We start from the raw sequence: 17,914 nt of genomic DNA, 5'->3' as shown, positions 1-17,914 counted from the left end.
GTATATATATATATATATCATACTTACCTACTTTTCTGTCTCCTCGCTGCTGGCCACTTTGGGGGAAGGGGGCCGGGGGCCGGTCTGTCACTTTATTAGGCCCCACCATGGGAAAAATGCTGCAATTTGTAGGTCCAAGGACAGGGATGGCGTATAATTATGCAAATAGTGTCATTATGTTCCACCCCCTCTGCCCGGAACCACGATTATGGTGATTTTCTCCACATCCTGCCTGATAGGAAGCGTGTATGATGCAGGAGAGACACTTACTCTTCTGGGGGTGCAGGGGCTACCCGAAATATTATGAGTATCCCGCAACTTCTGAGAGTAGGCCAGTATGATATAGATATCGTTTTTGTGCATTATCAAGTAGCAGTAATAATAAGAATTTACTTACCGATAATTCTATTTCTCGGAGTCCGTAGTGGATGCTGGGGTTCCTGAAAGGACCATGGGGAATAGCGGCTCCGCAGGAGACAGGGCACAAAAAAGTAAAGCTTTTACCAGATCAGGTGGTGTGCACTGGCTCCTCCCCCTATGACCCTCCTCCAGACTCCAGTTAGGTACTGTGCCCGGACGAGCGTACACAATAAGGGAGGCAATTTGAATCCCGGGTAAGACTCATACCAGCCACACCAATCACACCGTACAACTTGTGATCTAAACCCAGTTAACAGTATGATAACAGAAAGAGCCTCTTAAAGATGGCTCCTTAACAATATAACCCGAATTTGTTAACAATAACTATGTACAGTATTGCAGATAATCCGCACTTGGGATGGGCGCCCAGCATCCACTACGGACTCCGAGAAATAGAATTATCGGTAAGTAAATTCTTATTTTCTCTATCGTCCTAAGTGGATGCTGGGGTTCCTGAAAGGACCATGGGGATTATACCAAAGCTCCCAAACGGGCGGGAGAGTGCGGATGACTCTGCAGCACCGAATGAGAGAATTCCAAGTCCTCTTTTGCCAGGGTATCAAATTTGTAGAATTTTACAAACGTGTTTTCCCCCGACCACGTAGCTGCTCGGCAGAATTGTAATGCCGAGACCCCTCGGGCAGCCGCCCAAGATGAGCCCACCTTCCTTGTGGAATGGGCCTTAACAGATTTAGGCTGTGGCAGGCCTGCCACAGAATGAGCAAGTTGAATTGTGTTACAAATCCAACGAGCAATCGTCTGCTTAGAAGCAGGGGCACCCAACTTGTTGGGTGCATATAGTATCAACAGCGAGTCAGATTTTCTGACTTCAGCCGTCCTTGAAATGTATATTTTTAAGGCTCTGACAACGTCCAACAACTTGGAGTCCTCCAAGTCGCCAGTGGCCGCAGGCACCACAATAGGTTGGTTCAGGTGAAACGCTGATACCACCTTAGGGAGAAAATGCGGACGAGTCCTCAGTTCTGCCCTATCCGAATGGAAGATTAGATAAGGGCTTTTATAAGATAAAGCCGCCAATTCAGATACTCTCCTGGCGGAAGCCAGGGCCAGTAACAGTCACTTTCCATGTGAGATATTTAAAATCCACCTTTTTCAATGGTTCAAACCAATGGGATTTGAGGAAATCTAAAACTACATTTAGATCCCACGGTGCCACCGGAGGCACCACAGGAGGCTGTATATGCAGTACTCCTTTAACAAAAGTCTGTACCTCAGGAACTGAGGCCAATTCTTTTTGGAAGAATATTGACAGGGCCGAAATTTGAACCTTAATAGATCTCAATTTGAGACCCATAGACAATCCTGATTGTAGGAAATGTAGGAAACGACCCAGTTGAAATTCCTCCGTCGGAACACTCCGATCCTCGCACCACGCGACATATTTTCGCCAAATGCGGTGATAATGTTTCGCGGTGACTTCCTTCCTTGCCTTAATCAAGGTAGGAATGACTTCTTCTGGAATGCCTTTCCCTTTTAGGATCTGGCGTTCAACCGCCATGCCGTCAAACGCAGCCGCGGTAAGTCTTGAAAGAGACAGGGACCCTGTTGTAGCAGGTCCCTTCTCAGAAGTAGAGGGCACGGGTCGTCCGTGACCAACTCTTGAAGTTCCGGGTACCAAGTCCTTCTTGGCCAATCCGGAGCCACTAGTATTGTTCTTACTCCTCCTCACCGTATAATCTTCAATACCTTTGGTATGAGAGGCAGAGGAGGAAACACATATACTGATTTGTACACCCAAGGTGTTACCAGTGCGTCCACAGCTATTGCCTGTGGATCTCTTGACCTGGCGCAATACTTGTCCAGTTTCTTGTTGAGGCGAGACGCCATCATGTCTACCATTGGTCTTTCCCAACAGTTTATTAGCATGTGGAAGACTTCTGGATGAAGACCCCCCTCTCCCGGGTGAATATCGTGTCTGCTGAGGAAGTCTGCTTCCCAGTTGTCCACGCCCGGGAAGAACACTGCTGACAGTGCTATTACGTGATTCTCCGCCCAGCGAAGAATCTTGGCAGCTTCTGCCATTGCACTCCTGCTTCTTGTGCCGCCCTGTCTGTTTACATGGGCGACCGCCGTGATGTTGTCCGACTGAATCAACACCGGTTTTCCTTGCAGGAGTGGTTCCGCCTGGCTTAGAGCATTTTAGATTGCTCTTAGTACCAGAATGTTTATGTGAAGAGACTTTTCCAGGTTCGTCCATACCCCCTGGAAGTTTCTTCCTTGTGTGACTGCTCCCCAACCTCTCAGGCTGGCGTCCGTGGTCACCAGGATCAAATCCTGTATGCCGAATCTGCGGCCCTCCAATAGATGAGCCTTTTGCAACCACCACAGAAGATATACCCTTGTCCTTGGCGACAGGGTTATTCGCAGGTGCATCTGAGGATGCGACCCTGACCAATTGTCCAACAGATCCCTTTGGAAAATTCTTGCATGGAATCTGCCGAATGGAATTGCTTCGTAAAAAGCCACCATTTTTCCCAGGACTCTTGTGCATTGATGTACAGACACCTTTCCTGGTTTTAGGAGGTTCCTGACAGGTCGGATAACTCCTTGGCCTTTTCCTCGGGAAGAAAAACCTTTTTCTGAACCGTGTCCAGAATCATCCCTAGGAACAGCAGACGTATCGTCGGAAAACAGCTGCGATTCTTGGAATATTTAGAATCCAGTCGTGCCGTCGAAGAACTACTTTAGATAGTGCTCTTCCGACCTCCAACTGTTCTCTGGAACTTGCCCTTTTTAGGTCGTGCAAGTAAGGGATAATTTAGATGCCTTTTTTCTTTGAAGAAACATCTTTTCGGCCATTACCTTGGTAAAAAGGCCCGGGGTGCCGTGGATAATTCAAACGGCATCGTCTGAAACTGATATTGACAGTTCTCTACCACGAACCAGAGGTACCCTTGATGAGAAGGACAAAATTTGGACATGGAGGTAATCCTTGATGTCCAGGGACACCATATAGTCCCCTTTTTTCCGGTTCGCTATCACTGCTCTGAGTGACTTTATCTCGATTTGAACCTTTTATGTAAGTGTTCAAAACATTTTAGATTTAGACTATGTGTCACCAAGCCGTCTGGCTTCAGTACCACAATATAGTGTGGAAAAATAATACCCTTTTCCTTGTCGTAGGAGGGGTACTTTGATTATCACCTGCTGGATATACAGCTTGTGAATTGTTTCCAATGCTGCCTCCCTGTCGGAGGGAGCCGTTGGTAAAGCAGACTTCAGGAACCTGCGAGGAGAAGATGTCTCGACTCTCCAATCTTTACCCCTGGGATAATACTCGTACGATCTAGGGGTCAACTTGCGAGTGATCCCACTGCGCCCTGAGACTCTTGAGACTACCCCCCCACCTTGAGTCCGCTTGCACGGCCCCAGCGTCATGCTGAGGACTTGGCAGACGCGGTGGAGGGCTTCTTTTCCTGGGAAAGGGCTGCCTGCTGCAGTCTACTTCCCTTACCTCTATGTCTGGGCAGATATGACTGGCCTTTTGCCTGCATGCCCTCATGGGAAAGGAAAGATTGAGGCTGAAAAGACGGTGTCTTTTTTAGCTGAGATGTAACTTGGGGTAAAAAAGGTTGGATTTCCCAGCTGTTGCTGTGGTCCCCAGGTCCGATGGACCGACCCCCAAATAACTCCTTCCCTTTATACAGCAATACTTCCATCTGCCGTATGGGATCTGTATCACCTGACCACTGTCGTGTCCCTGACATCTTCTGGGAGATATGGACAACGCACTTATCTTGATGCCAGAGAGCAAATATCCCTCTGTGCATCTCACATACATATATATAGAATGCATCCTATTAAATGCTCTACATGAATAAAATATTTTCAGTCAGGGAATCCGACCAAGCCAACCCAGCACTGCATCTCCAGGCTGATGGCGATCGCTGGTCGCAGTATAACCACCGTATGTGTGTATATACTTTTTAGGATATTTTTCCAGCTTCCTATCAGCTGGCTCCTTGAGGGCGGCCGTATCTGGAGACGGTAACGCCACTTGATAAGCGTGTGAGCGCCTTATCACCCTAAGGGGTGTTTCCCAACGTACCCTAATTTCTGGCGGGAAAGGGTATAACGCCAATATTTGCTATCGGGGTAACCCTACGCATCATCACACACTTCATTTTATTTTATCTGATTCAGGAAAAACTACAGGTAGTTTTTTCACTCCCACATAATACCCTTTCTTGTGGTACTTGTAGTATCAGAAACACGTAACACCTCCTTCATTGCCCTTAACGTGTGGCCCTAATGAGAAATACGTTTGTTTATTCACCGTCGACACTGTATTCAGTGTCCGTGTCTGTGTCGACCGACTGAGGTAAATGGGCGTTTTTAAAACCCCTGACGGTGTTTCTGAGACGCCTGGACCGGTCCTAATAGATTGTCGGCCGTCTCATGTCGTCAACCGACCTTGCAGCGTGTTGACATTCTCACGTAATTCTCTAAATAAGCCATCCATTCCGGTGTCGACTCCCTAGAGAGTGACATCACCATTACAGGCAATTTCTCCGCCTCCTCACCAACATCGTCCTCATACATGTCGACACACACGTACCGACACACAGCACACACACCGGGAATGCTCTGACAGAGGACAGGACCCACCAGCCCTTTGGGGAGACAGAGGGAGAGTCTGCCAGCACACACCAAAAACGCTATAATTATATAGGGACAACCTTATATAAGTGTTTCTCCCTTATAGCATCTTTTATATATATACAATATCGCCAAAATCAGTGCCCCCCCTCTCTGTTTTAACCCTGTTTCTGTAGTGCAGTGCAGGGGAGAGCCTGGGAGCCTTCTCTCCAGCTTTTCTGTGAGAGAAAATGGCGCTGTGTGCTGAGGAGATAGGCCCCGCCCCTTTTTCGGCGGGCTCGTCTCCCGCTATTTTTGAAGTTAGGCAGGGGTTAAATATCTCCATATAGCCTCTGTGGGCTATATGTGAGGTATTTTTTGCCTCTAATAAGGTTTTTATTTGCCTCTCAGAGCGCCCCCCCCAGCGCTCTGCACCCTCAGTGACTGTTGTGTGAAGTGTGCTGAGAGGAAAATGGCGCACAGCTGCAGTGCTGTGCGCTACCTTTATGAAGACTCAGGAGTCTTCAGCCGCCGATTTTGGACCTCTTCTCTCTTCAGCGTCTGCAAGGGGGCCGGCGGCGCGGCTCCGGTGACCATCCAGGCTGTACCTGTGATCGTCCCTCTGGAGCTAGTGTCCAGTAGCCAAGCAGCAAATCCACTCTGCACGCAGGTGAGTTCACTACTTCTCCCCTAAGTCCCTCGTTGCAGTGATCCTGTTGCCAGCAGGACTCACTGTAAAGTAAAAAACCTAAGCTAAACTTTCTCTAAGCAGCTCTTTAGGAGAGCCACCTAGATTGCACCCTTCTCGTTCGGGCACAAAATCTAACTGGAGTCTGGAGGAGGGTCATAGGGGGAGGAGCCAGTGCACACCACCTGATCTGGTAAAAGCTTTACTTTTTTGTGCCCTGTCTCCTGCGGAGCCGCTATTCCCCATGGTCCTTTCAGGAACCCCAGCATCCACTTAGGACGATAGAGAAATGAGAATTCCATTAGCACAGAGGGACATGTGACCAGGAAGAAGGAAGAGGAGAACAGCAATGAGGAATACTTACCGACTTCTTCATTCTCCTCTCAGGGAGAAGCCAGGAAAGGAGACACAACATGTCACTTGGGAGGGGGGGGCAAACTGTTTATCAATTAGGCCCCGCCCCCAGCACTAGAAAACACCCGAGATTTGCAGGTCTACAGCAAAGGATGGAACTTAAGGCCCACCTCCAACTCAGGAAAACACATTCAATTTGCGGGCCCGCAGAGAGGGGCGGAGCTAAATGGTTAATTCCAGTCATTTAGTCCTGCCCCCTTTTCATAGCCCTGCGATTGCCGGTGATTTTTACACCATCCTGCCCACTTCACTGGGAAATATCGGGAGCCTCCCGCAGCTTCCGGGAGGGTAGGCAAGTATGCAATGAGGAGATGATGCATACCCTCCAACTGTACCTTTTTGGCAGGTACAGTACCTTTTTTTATGGTCTGTAACCGCCAAAAGGGGGTATGTACCGATTTTTGACTCTCTAAATTTACATTAAAAGTATAGGAAAGGGGGCGTGACCACGTCCGCTTTCCAAATTTATACTGTCTTTTATGTGTAAAATGTTGGAGGGTATGGATGATGACGTCTGTGTCCAGGGTTGGACTGACCCACATGGGTACAGGGGAAACCGCCAGTGGGTCCCAATGCCTGGGGGCCCCTCCTCTAGGGATCAGGTTCCAGACTGTGCATGTGAATTACACATTATACATATGTTACATTATACTGCACAGGACTATGGTGTATTCTCTACAGTGCATTGCTGTTATTAATCTGGTACATTATCATGCATGCACTAGCAGTATATACGTTATATATTTATCAAGGGGCCCAGACCATGCATGCTCTAATGGTTAGGCAAACCAATGTGGTGGATGGACACCCCCCCTCTGGATACTGGCCACACACCCTCTGGAGACTGGCTACACCCCTAAACATGGGCTCCTACCATAGCATTACCCCGGTGGTCCCTTCATACCCCAGTCCGATACTGTCTGTGTCTATCTGTAATAAATCAAGTATTACCAACAACAAATAAAAGACATAATCAGCATACTGTATTCTTCATTGCTATAAGGTGACATCAGAACAGAACACGCCCACTCATACTAGGAAGAAAATGCGATTTTTCTAAGATACATTTTGTGACTACATTTATCTTCAAATCTGAATAAGGCCCAATATGTATCTTTATCAGTCATACATATTATCTGTGTCCCTTAGCGTAACTGAGCTTGTACCTATAATCTGAGTTACAGCTCAGCCTCGCCCTGTGTGCAGAATGTGACCACACTGGTATCTGAGTGACAGCTCAGCCTCGCCCTGTGTGCAGAATGTGACCACACTGGTATCTGAGTGACAGCTCAGCCTCGCCCTGTGTGCAGAATGTGACTACACTGGTATCTGAGTATCAGATTTCAGTTTAATTTCTCTCTCCTGCTGCCAGCGATGGCGTCTGCTGATCTGAGACAGGAGCTGGACTGTTCCATCTGCCTGAGCATTTATACAGATCCTGTAACCCTGAGATGTGGCCACAACTTCTGCCGTGTTTGTATTGATCATATGCTGGATACACAGGAGGAATGGAAAGAAGAATATACCTGTCCTGAATGCAGAGCAGAGTTCAGAAGACGTCCTGTACTGCAGAGGAACATAACGCTGTGTAACATAGTGGAGAGTTTCCTGTCTACTCGGCCAGATCAGGAGGACACTGGGATCTTCTGCACTTACTGTGTGGACTCTCCTGTACCTGCTGCTAAATCCTGTCTGCTGTGTGAGGCTTCTCTGTGTGATAAACACCTGAGAGTACACAGCAAGTCAGCAGAACACGTCTTATGTGATCCCACCACTGCCCTGGGGAACAGGAAATGCTCCGTCCATAAGAAGGTCCTGGAGTATTACTGCACTGAGGACGCTGCTTGTATCTGTGTGTCCTGCAGTTTGGCTGGAGAACACCAGGGACACCATGTGGAGATGTTGGATGAGGCTTTTAAGAAGAAGAAGGAGAAGCTGAGAAATGTTCTACAGAAACTGACCACAAAGAGAGCCGAGACTGAGAAAAGAGTCCAGAGACTGCAGGAGCGCAGGAGAGAAGAACAGGGAAAAGCGGCTGGTGTAACAGAGACAGTCACTGCCCTGTTTAGAGACATCAGGAGACAGCTGGAAGACCTGGAGAAGAGAGTCCTGAGTGAGATCTCCAGGCAGGAACAGCGCGTTTCATTCTCAGTCTCTGATCTGATCCAGCAGCTGGAAATAAAGAAGGACGAGCTGTCCGGGAAGATGCGTCACATTGAGGAGCTGTGTAACATGTCTGACCCAGTGACTGTCTTACAGGAACCAGACACAGGGGACTTGTGTGATACTGAGGACACAGAGAGACATGATAACCAGGTCCATGGTGCAGGAGATCTGGATGTGGGTCTCATCTCAGGGACATTACACACATTATTTAATATAATAACAGGTATAAATATAGGGATCTATGTGCAGCAACCTACAGACCTATTACTGGATGTAACCACAGGTAGTGATTATATACAGATATCAGATGACAGGAAAACTGCATCATGGTCATTTATAAACAAGAATCACCCAGTAACACCAGAGAGATTTCAGTGTGATCAGGTAATAAGCACCAGGGGATTCTCTTCAGGGCGGCATTACTGGGAGGTGGATGTCAGAAAGTCAGAGTACTGGAGAGTGGGTATGTGTTATCCCAGTATAGACAGGAGAGGACGTCAGTCAGAAATTGGGAATAATAACAAGTCCTGGTGTCTGTGTAGGAGGTATGATAATCAGCACTCAGTGATACATGACAGTACAGAGATCCAGTTACCTGATAATATCCCCTGTGACAGAGTGAGGGTATATCTGGATTATGAGGCAGGACAGATGTCCTTTTATTCTCTGTGTGACCCCATCAGACACTTACACACCTACACTGCCGCCCTCACTGAGCCCCTCCATGCTGCATTATATATAGGGAACAGTTTATTTGAACCAATAGGTTCTATAACTATATGTGGGGGAGTCAGGAGCTGGGAGACATTACCATAGGAAATCCTCCCAGAGACTGGTGACATCACAGGGAGGGGAATATGATTGGTGAAGCACTCAGCCAATAGAATGTAGCAGTAGGTGAAGCTACAGCTGAGTCCCTCCCCCTGGGTGACCACATGACCAGTGTGGTGTGTTGCTGTCATTATAACTATATAAATACACATCTCTGCCTCTGACACCTGTGATTGGCTGGAATATCTGTCAGTGTGCTGATGTCAGTATAGTGTGATGGTGACATTATGAGTGACATCACTGTGACTACATCCCCGGCCCATCACCACACACCTGACCATAGGGAGGACAGCCCAGCACTATTTTATCTATGTAATATTTGCTGAATTAATTAATATAAAACATTTGGCCTCGGTGTCCTGTGAGTAAAATGCTGATACTCTAGGGCGCCGCGATTCAGTAACACTGAGACCACTGGTGCCCCCTATTACTGTCAGAGCTACACTCGCCCGCACTGGGTGTTATGTGTGTAGGGGGAGAATGGGGCGGGGACTGTGTAAAGCTCCGCCTACTGGGAACTGTAACAAAAGCCGATGTTTCTTACATAACACATGACTGGCTGGACAGTTACTGACTGCATGATGCCTCATTGCTTATCTGTATTATCTTATGCAGGAATCACAATGTATAATGATTGTTTATGTGCTCACCATTATAAAAGTATAGTACAAATTATACAGCGCTCTCTCTTTACATCACGCCCTTTATACTGCCGCCATCACTTACCGCCATGTACACTGTCACCATAAGAGCCTTAAAACATACAAATGACATTATACATGTAATAAACAACGTTATAGCGTCACAGTCAGAGACTTTGGGAGACATTGATCATACATTTTCTAACCAATGTCTCTTCGAAATATTTGTTTTACCGATGTATTGGGGGAGGGATGAGACAGGCAGGCTTGTGTGATTGGCTTCCACAGCTAAGCCTGTACATATAGGAGATATGTGCTCCTTCCGTTACATCCCCTGTATTATACACGTGTCAGGATGTCACACCCAGTACTCATACTCGGCAGTCACACACCTTACACATGGAGCTATTTGCTCCAGCATAGGAAGCCTGGTAATACTAATTATATGACGGTAAGTGCAGGGCCGGCTCCAGGCCTACTAGCACCCTGAGCGAGAAGATTTAAGAGCCCCCCCCCCACACACACACATGCGCGCTCGCTCCTGGAAAAGTGGGTGTGGCTTTATAACTTCATATAATCAAACTATAAATAAATATATTTTCACACCCCCTCTATGCACACAGTTTGCAGCCTTATACATAACAGCCACAGTAGTGTTCCTTACACACAATCAGTGCCGTTTCTAGCGGCGGGCGAGCCGTGCAACCGCACGGGGCGCCCGCCGCGGCACTTTGTGACTACTCCTCTCCTCCCTCTCTCTCCCCCCGAGCGCTCCTGCTTGGGGGGCGGGGCTTCGCGGAATGACGCGTTTGCGTTGTGACGTCACGACGCAAATGCGTCATTCCGCGAAGCCCCGCCTCCCCCAGCAAGAGCGCTCGGGTGGAAGAGAGAGGGAGGAGAGGACTGGAGATAACCATCGAAGGAGGAGGCGGCCGGCGCGCGGGACCCGAAGAGCGGCAAGATGTAAGTATTCTCTCTCTCTCTCTCTCTCTCTCTCCCCCCACTTGACACCTGCCGCACTGTGTAAAATGGGGATACCTGCCGCACTGTGTAAAAATAAGAATTTACTTACCGATAATTCTATTTCTCGTAGTCCGTAGTGGATGCTGGGGACTCCGTAAGGACCATGGGGAATAGCAGCTCCGCAGGAGACTGGGCACATCTAAAGAAAGCTTTAGGACTGTCTGGTGTGCACTGGCTCCTCCCCCTATGACCCTCCTCCAAGCCTCAGTTAGGATACTGTGCCCGGACGAGCGTACACAATAAGGAAGGATTTTAAAGACTTATACCAGCCACACCGATCACAGTGTACAACTTGTGATCTGAACCCAGTTAACAGCATGATAACAGAGGAGCCTCTAGAAAAGATGGCTCACTACAGCAATAACCCGAATTTTTTTGGTAACAATAACTATGTACCAGTATTGCAGACAATCCGCACTTGGGATGGGCGCCCAGCATCCACTACGGACTACGAGAAATAGAATTATCGTTAAGTAAATTCTTATTTTCTCTAACGTCCTAAGTGGATGCTGGGGACTCCGTAAGGACCATGGGGATTATACCAAAGCTCCCAAACGGGCGGGAGAGTGCGGATGACTCTGCAGCACCAATTGAGAGAACTCCAGGTCCTCCTCAGCCAGGGTATCAATTTTGTAGAATTTTACATACGTATTTGCTCCTGACCAAGTAGCTGCTCGGCAAAGTTGTAAAGCCGAGACCCCTCGGGCAGCCGCCCAAGATGAGCCCACCTTCCTTGTGGAGTGGGCATTTACAGATTTTCGGCTGTGGCAGACCTGCCACAGAATGTGCAAGCTGAATTGTACTACAAATCCAACGAGCAATAGTTTGCTTAGAAGCAGGAGCACCCAGCTTGTTGGTTGCATACAGGATAAACAGCGAGTCAGATTTCCTGACTCCAGCCGTCCTGGAAACATATTTTTCAGGGCCCTGACAACGTCTAGCAACTTGGAGTCCTCCAAGTCCCTAGTAGCCGAAGGCACCAGAATAGGTTGGTTCAGGTGAACGCTGAAACCACCTTAGAGAGAAAATGAGGACAAGTCCTCAATTCCGCCCTGTCCGAATGGAAAATCAGGTAAGGGCTTTTATATGACAAAGCCGCCAACTCTGACACGCGCCTGGCCGAGGCCAGGGCCAACAGCATGACCACATTCCATGTGAGATATTTTAACTCCACAGATTTAAGTGGTTCAAACCAATGTGACTTTTGGAACCCAAAACTACATTGAGATCCCAAAGTGCCACTGGAGGCACAAAAGGAGGCTGTATATGCAGTACCCCTTTTACAAACGTCCGAACTTCAGGGACTGAAGCTAGTTCTTTTTGGAAGAAAGTGGACAGATCCGAAATTTGAACCTTAATGGACCCCAATTTCAGGCCCATAAACACTCCTGTTTGCAGGAAATGTAGGATTCGACCCAGTTGAATTTCCTCCGTCGGGCCTTACTGGCCTCGCACCACGCAACATATTTTCGCCAAATGCAGTGATAATGTTTTGCGGTTACATCCTTCCTGGCTTTGATCAGGATAGGGATGACTTCATCCGGAATGCCTTTTTCCTTCAGGATCCGGCGTTCAACCGCCATGCCGTCAAACGAAGCCACGGTAAGTCTTGGAACAGACAGGGTCCTTGCTGGAGCAGGTCCCTTCTTAGAGGTAGAGGCCACGGATCCTCCGTGAGCATCTCTTGAAGTTCCGGTTACCAAGTCCTTCTTGGCCAATCCGGAGCCACGAGAATAGTTCTTACTCCTCTCCGTCTTATAATTCTCAGTACCTTGGGTATGAGAGGCAGAGGAGGGAACACATATACTGACTGGTACACCCACGGTGTTACCAGAGCGTCCACAGCTATTGCCTGAGGGTCCCTTGACCTGGCGCAATACCTATCCAGTTTTTTGTTGAGGCGGGACGCCATCATGTCCACCTTTGGTTTTTCCCAACGGTTTACAATCATGTGGAAGACTTCTGGATGAAGTCCCCACTCTCCCGGGTGGAGGTCGTGCCTGCTGAGGAAGTCTGCTTCCCAGTTGTCCACTCCCGGAATGAATACTGCTGACAGTGCTATCACATGATTTTCCGCCCAGTGAAGAATCCTTGCAGCTTCTGCCATTGCCCCCCTGCTTCTTGTGCCACCCTGTCTGATTACGTGGGTGACTGCCGTGATGTTGTCCGACTGGATCAACACCGGCTGACCTTGAAGCAGAGGTCTTGCTAAGCTTAGAGCATTGTAAATGGCCCTTAGCTTCAGGATATTTATGTGAAGTGATGTCTCCAGGCTTGCCCATAAGCCCTGGAAATTCCTTCCCTGTGTGACTGCTCCCCAGCCTCGCAGGCTGGCATCCGTGGTCACCAGGACCCAGTCCTGAATGCCGAATCTGCGGCCCTCTAGAAGATGAGCACTCTGCAACCACCACAGGAGGGATACCCTTGTCCTTGGTGACAGGGTTATCCGCTGATGCATCTGAAGATGCGACCCGGACCATTTGTCCAGCAGGTCCCACTGGAAAGTTCTTGCGTGGAATCTGCCGAATGGGATTGCTTCGTAGGAAGCCACCATTTTACCCAGAACTCTTGTGCATTGATGCACTGAGACTTGGCTCGGTTTTAGGAGGTTCCTGACTAGCTCGGATAACTCCCTGGCTTTCTCCTCCGGGAGAAACACCTTTTTCTGGACTGTGTCCAGGATCATCCCTAGGAACAGAAGACGAGTCGTCGGAACCAGCTGTGATTTTGGAATATTGAGAATCCAATCGTGCTGCCGCAACACTACCTGAGATAGTGCTACACCGACCTCCAACTGTTCCCTGGATCTTACCCTTATCAGGGAATCGTCCAAGTAAGGGATAACTAAAATTCCCTTCCTTCGAAGGAATATCATCATTTCGGCCATTACCTTGGTAAAGACCCGGGGTGCCGTGGACCATACATACGGCAGCGTCTGAACTGATAGTGACAGTTCTGTACCATAAACCTGAGATACCCTTGGTGAGAAGGGTAAAATTTGACATGAAGGTAAGCATCCTTGATGTCCCGAGACATCATGTAGTCCCCTTCTTCCAGGTTCGCAATCACTGCTCTGAGTGACTCAATCTTGAATTTGAACCTCTGTATGTAAGTGTTCAAAGATTTTAGATTTAGAATCGGTCTCACCGAGCCGTCCGGCTTCGGTACCACAACAGTGTGGAATAATACCCCGTTCCCTGTTGCAGGAGGGATACCTTGATTATCACCTGCTGGGAATACAGCTTGTGAATGGCTTCCAAAACTGTCTCCGTGTCAGAAGGAGATATCGGTAAAGCCGACTTTAGGAAACGGCGAGGGGGAGACGTCTCGCATTCTAATTTGTACCCCTGAGATATCACCTGAAGGATCCAGGGGTCTACTTGCGAGTGAGCCCACTGCGCGCTGAAATTCATTGAGACGGGCCCCCCACCGTGCCTGATTCTGCTTGTAAAGCACCAGCGTCATACTGAGGGCTTGGCAGAGGCGGGAGAGGGTTTCTGTTCCTGGGAACTGGCTGATTTCTGCAGCCTTTTTCCTCTCCCTCTGTCACGGGGCAGAAATGAGGAACCTTTTGCCCCTTGTCTACGAAAAGACTGCGCCTGATAATACGGCGTCTTCTCATGTTGAGAGGCGACCTGGGGTACAAACGTGGATTTCCCAGCTGTTGCCTTGGCCACCAGGTCTGAAAGACCGACTCCAAATAACTCCTCCCCTTAATAAGGCAATACTTCCAAATGCCGTTTGGAATATGCATCATCTGACCACTGACGTGTCCATAACCCTCTACTGGTAGAAAATAAGAATTTACTCACCGGTAATTCTATTTCTCGTAGTCCGTAGTGGATGCTGGGACTCCGTCAGGACCATGGGGAATAGCGGCTCCGCAGGAGACAGGGCACAAAAGTAAAGCTTTAGGATCAGGTGGTGTGTACTGGCTCCTCCCCCTATGACCCTCCTCCAAGCCTCAGTTAGGATACTGTGCCCGGACGAGCGTACACAATAAGGAAGGATTTTGAATCCCGGGTAAGACTCATACCAGCCACACCAATCACACCATATAACCTGTGATCTGAACCCAGTTAACAGTATGATAACAGAGGAGCCTCTGAAAAGACGGCTTCCAACAATAACAACCCGATTTTGTAACAATAACTATGTACAAGCATTGCAGACAATCCGCACTTGGGATGGGCGCCCAGCATCCACTACGGACTACGAGAAATAGAATTACCGGTGAGTAAATTCTTATTTTCTCTGACGTCCTAAGTGGATGCTGGGACTCCGTCAGGACCATGGGGATTATACCAAAGCTCCCAAACGGGCGGGAGAGTGCGGATGACTCTGCAGCACCGAATGAGAGAACTCCAGGTCCTCCTTAGCCAGGGTATCAAATTTGTAGAATTTTACAAACGTGTTCTGCCCTGACCACGTAGCTGCTCGGCAAAGTTGTAATGCCGAGACCCCTCGGGCAGCCGCCCAAGATGAGCCCACCTTCCTGGTGGAGTGGGCATTTACAGATTTAGGCTGTGGCAAGCCTGCCACAGAATGTGCAAGTTGAATAGTGCTACAAATCCAACGAGCAATCGTCTGCTTAGAAGCAGGAGCACCCAGCTTGTTGGGTGCATACAGTATAAACAGCGAGTCAGATTTCCTGACTCCAGCCGTCCTAGAAATATATATTTTTAGAGCTCTGACAACGTCTAGCAACTTGGAGTCCTCCAATTCGCTAGTAGCCGCAGGCACCACAATAGGCTGGTTCAAATGAAATGCTGAAACCACCGTAGGGAGAAATTGAGGACGCGTCCGCAGTTCTGCCCTGTCCGAATGGAAGATCAGATATGGGCTTTTGTACGACAAAGCCGCCAATTCTGATACTCTCCTGGCTGAAGCCAGCGCCAGTAACATTGTTACTTTCCATGTAAGATATTTTAAATCCACTGATTTGAGCGGCTCAAACCAATGGGATTTGAGAAATTCCAAAACTACATTGAGATCCCACGGTGCCACTGGGGGCACCACCGGGGGCTGTATATGTAGTACTCCTTTGACAAACGTCTGGACTTCAGGAACTGAAGCCAATTCTTTTTGGAAGAAAATCGACAGGGCCGAAATTTGAACCTTAATGGACCCCAATTTGAGGCCCATAGACAATCCTGTTTGCAGGAAATTCAGGAAACGACCCAGTTGAAATTCCTCCGTCGGGGCCTTTCTGGCCTCACACCACGCAACATATTTTCTCCAAATGCGGTGATAATGTTGTGCGGTCACTTCCTTTCTAGCCTTAATTAGGGTAGGAATGACTTCCTCTGGAATGCCTTTTTCCCTTAGGATCCGGCGTTCAACCGCCATGCCGTCAAACGCAACCGCGGTAAGTCTTGAAATAGACAGGGTCCCTGCTGAAGCAGATCCCTTCTTAGAGGTAGAGGCCACGGATCTTCCGTGAACATCTCCTGAAGTTCCGGGTACCAAGTTCTTCTTGGCCAATCCGGAGCCACTAGTATTGTTCTTACTCCCCTTTGCCGTATAATTCTCAGTACCTTTGGTATGAGAGGCAGAGGCGGAAACACATACACTGATTGGTACACCCACGGTGTCACCAGAGCGTCCACAGCTATTGCCTGAGGGTCTCTTGACCTGGCGCAATATCTGTTCAGTTTTTTGTTGAGGCGGGACGCCATCATGTCCACCTTTGGTTTTTCCCAACGGTTCACAATCGTGTGGAAGACTTCTGGATGAAGTCCCCACTCTCCCGGGTGTAGATCGTGTCTGCTGAGGAATTCTGCTTCCCAGTTGTCCACTCCCGGAATGAACACTGCTGACAGTGCTATTACATGATCTTCCGCCCAGCGAAGAATCCTTGCAGCTTCTGCCATTGCCCTCCTGCTTCTTGTGCCGCCCTGTCTGTTTACGTGGGCGACTGCCGTGATGTTGTCCGACTGGATCAACACCGGCTGACCCTGAAACAGGGGTTTTGCCAGGCTTAGAGCATTGTAAATCGCTCTTAGCTCCAGTATATTTATGTGAAGAGACATCTCCAGGGTTGACCACACCTCCTGGAAGTTTCTTCCCTGTGTGACTGCTCCCCAGCCTCTCAGACTGGCATCCGTTGTCACCAGGACCCAATTCTGTATGCCGAATCTGCGTCCCTCTAACAGATGAGCACTCTGCAACCACCACAGAAGAGACACCCTTGTCCGTGGCGACAGGGTTATCCGCTGATGCATCTGCAGATGCGATCCGGACCATTTGTCCAGCAGATCCCACTGAAAAGTTCGTGCGTGGAATCTGCCGAATGGAATCGCTTCGTAAGAAGCCACCATCTTTCCCAGGACTCTTGTGCACTGATGCACAGACACTTTTCCTGGTTTTAGGAGGTTCCTGACAAGTTCGGATAACTCCCTGGCTTTCTCCTCCGGAAGAAACACCTTTTTCTGAACCGTGTCCAGAATCATTCCCAGGAACAGCAGACGTGTCGTCGGGGTCAATTGAGATTTTGGAAAATTCAGAATCCACCCGTGCTGTTGCAGCACTACTTGAGTTAGTGCTACTCCGTCTTCCAGCTGTTCTCTGGACCTTGCCCTTATCAGGAGATCGTCCAAGTAAGGGATAATTAATACGCCTCTTCTTCGCAGAAGAATCATCATTTCGGCCATTACCTTGGTAAAGACCCGAGGTGCCGTGGACAATCCAAACGGCAGCGTCTGAAACTGATAATGACAGTTTTGCACCACGAACCTGAGGTACCCTTGATGTGAAGGGCAAATTGGGACATGCAGGTAAGCATCCTTGATGTCCAGGGACACCATAAAGTCCCCTTCTTCCAGATTCGCTATCACTGCTCTGAGTGACTCCATCTTGAACTTGAATTTTTGTATGTACAGGTTCAAAGATTTCAGATTTAGAATAGGTCTTACCGAGCCGTCCGGCTTCGGTACCACAAATAGCGTGGAGTAATACCCCTTTCCCTGTTGTAGGAGGGGTACCTTGACTATCACCTGCTGAGAAAACAGCTTGTGAATGGCTTCCAATACCGTCGCCCTGTCTGAGGGAGACGTTGGCAAAGCAGACTTTAGGAACCGGCGAGGGGGAGACTTCTCGAATTCCAACCTGTAACCCTGAGATACTACCTGCA

General features: G+C 48.7%; 1 protein-coding gene across 1 annotated transcript; it reads left to right on the top strand.

The window, feature by feature from the left end:
- Window positions 1-7,486: 7,486 nt before the first annotated feature.
- On the top strand, window positions 7,487-9,795 carry LOC134933669 (E3 ubiquitin/ISG15 ligase TRIM25-like). Its single transcript, XM_063929046.1, has one exon. It carries the CDS (start codon window positions 7,496-7,498, stop codon window positions 9,101-9,103), a length of 1,608 nt encoding a protein of 535 aa, XP_063785116.1. The 5' UTR covers window positions 7,487-7,495; the 3' UTR covers window positions 9,104-9,795.
- Window positions 9,796-17,914: the final 8,119 nt, after the last annotated feature.

This window comes from Pseudophryne corroboree, chromosome 6 (assembly GCF_028390025.1).
Source record: "Pseudophryne corroboree isolate aPseCor3 chromosome 6, aPseCor3.hap2, whole genome shotgun sequence".
Taxonomy (NCBI): Eukaryota; Metazoa; Chordata; class Amphibia; order Anura; family Myobatrachidae; genus Pseudophryne; species Pseudophryne corroboree.
This window is presented reverse-complemented; position numbering and strand designations above follow the sequence as displayed.

What these genes read in the sequence shown, in the direction of transcription:
- LOC134933669 (XM_063929046.1), top strand. Translation starts at nt 7,496, where the DNA reads ATGGCGTCTGCTGATCTGAGACAGGAGCTGGACTGTTCCATCTGCCTG.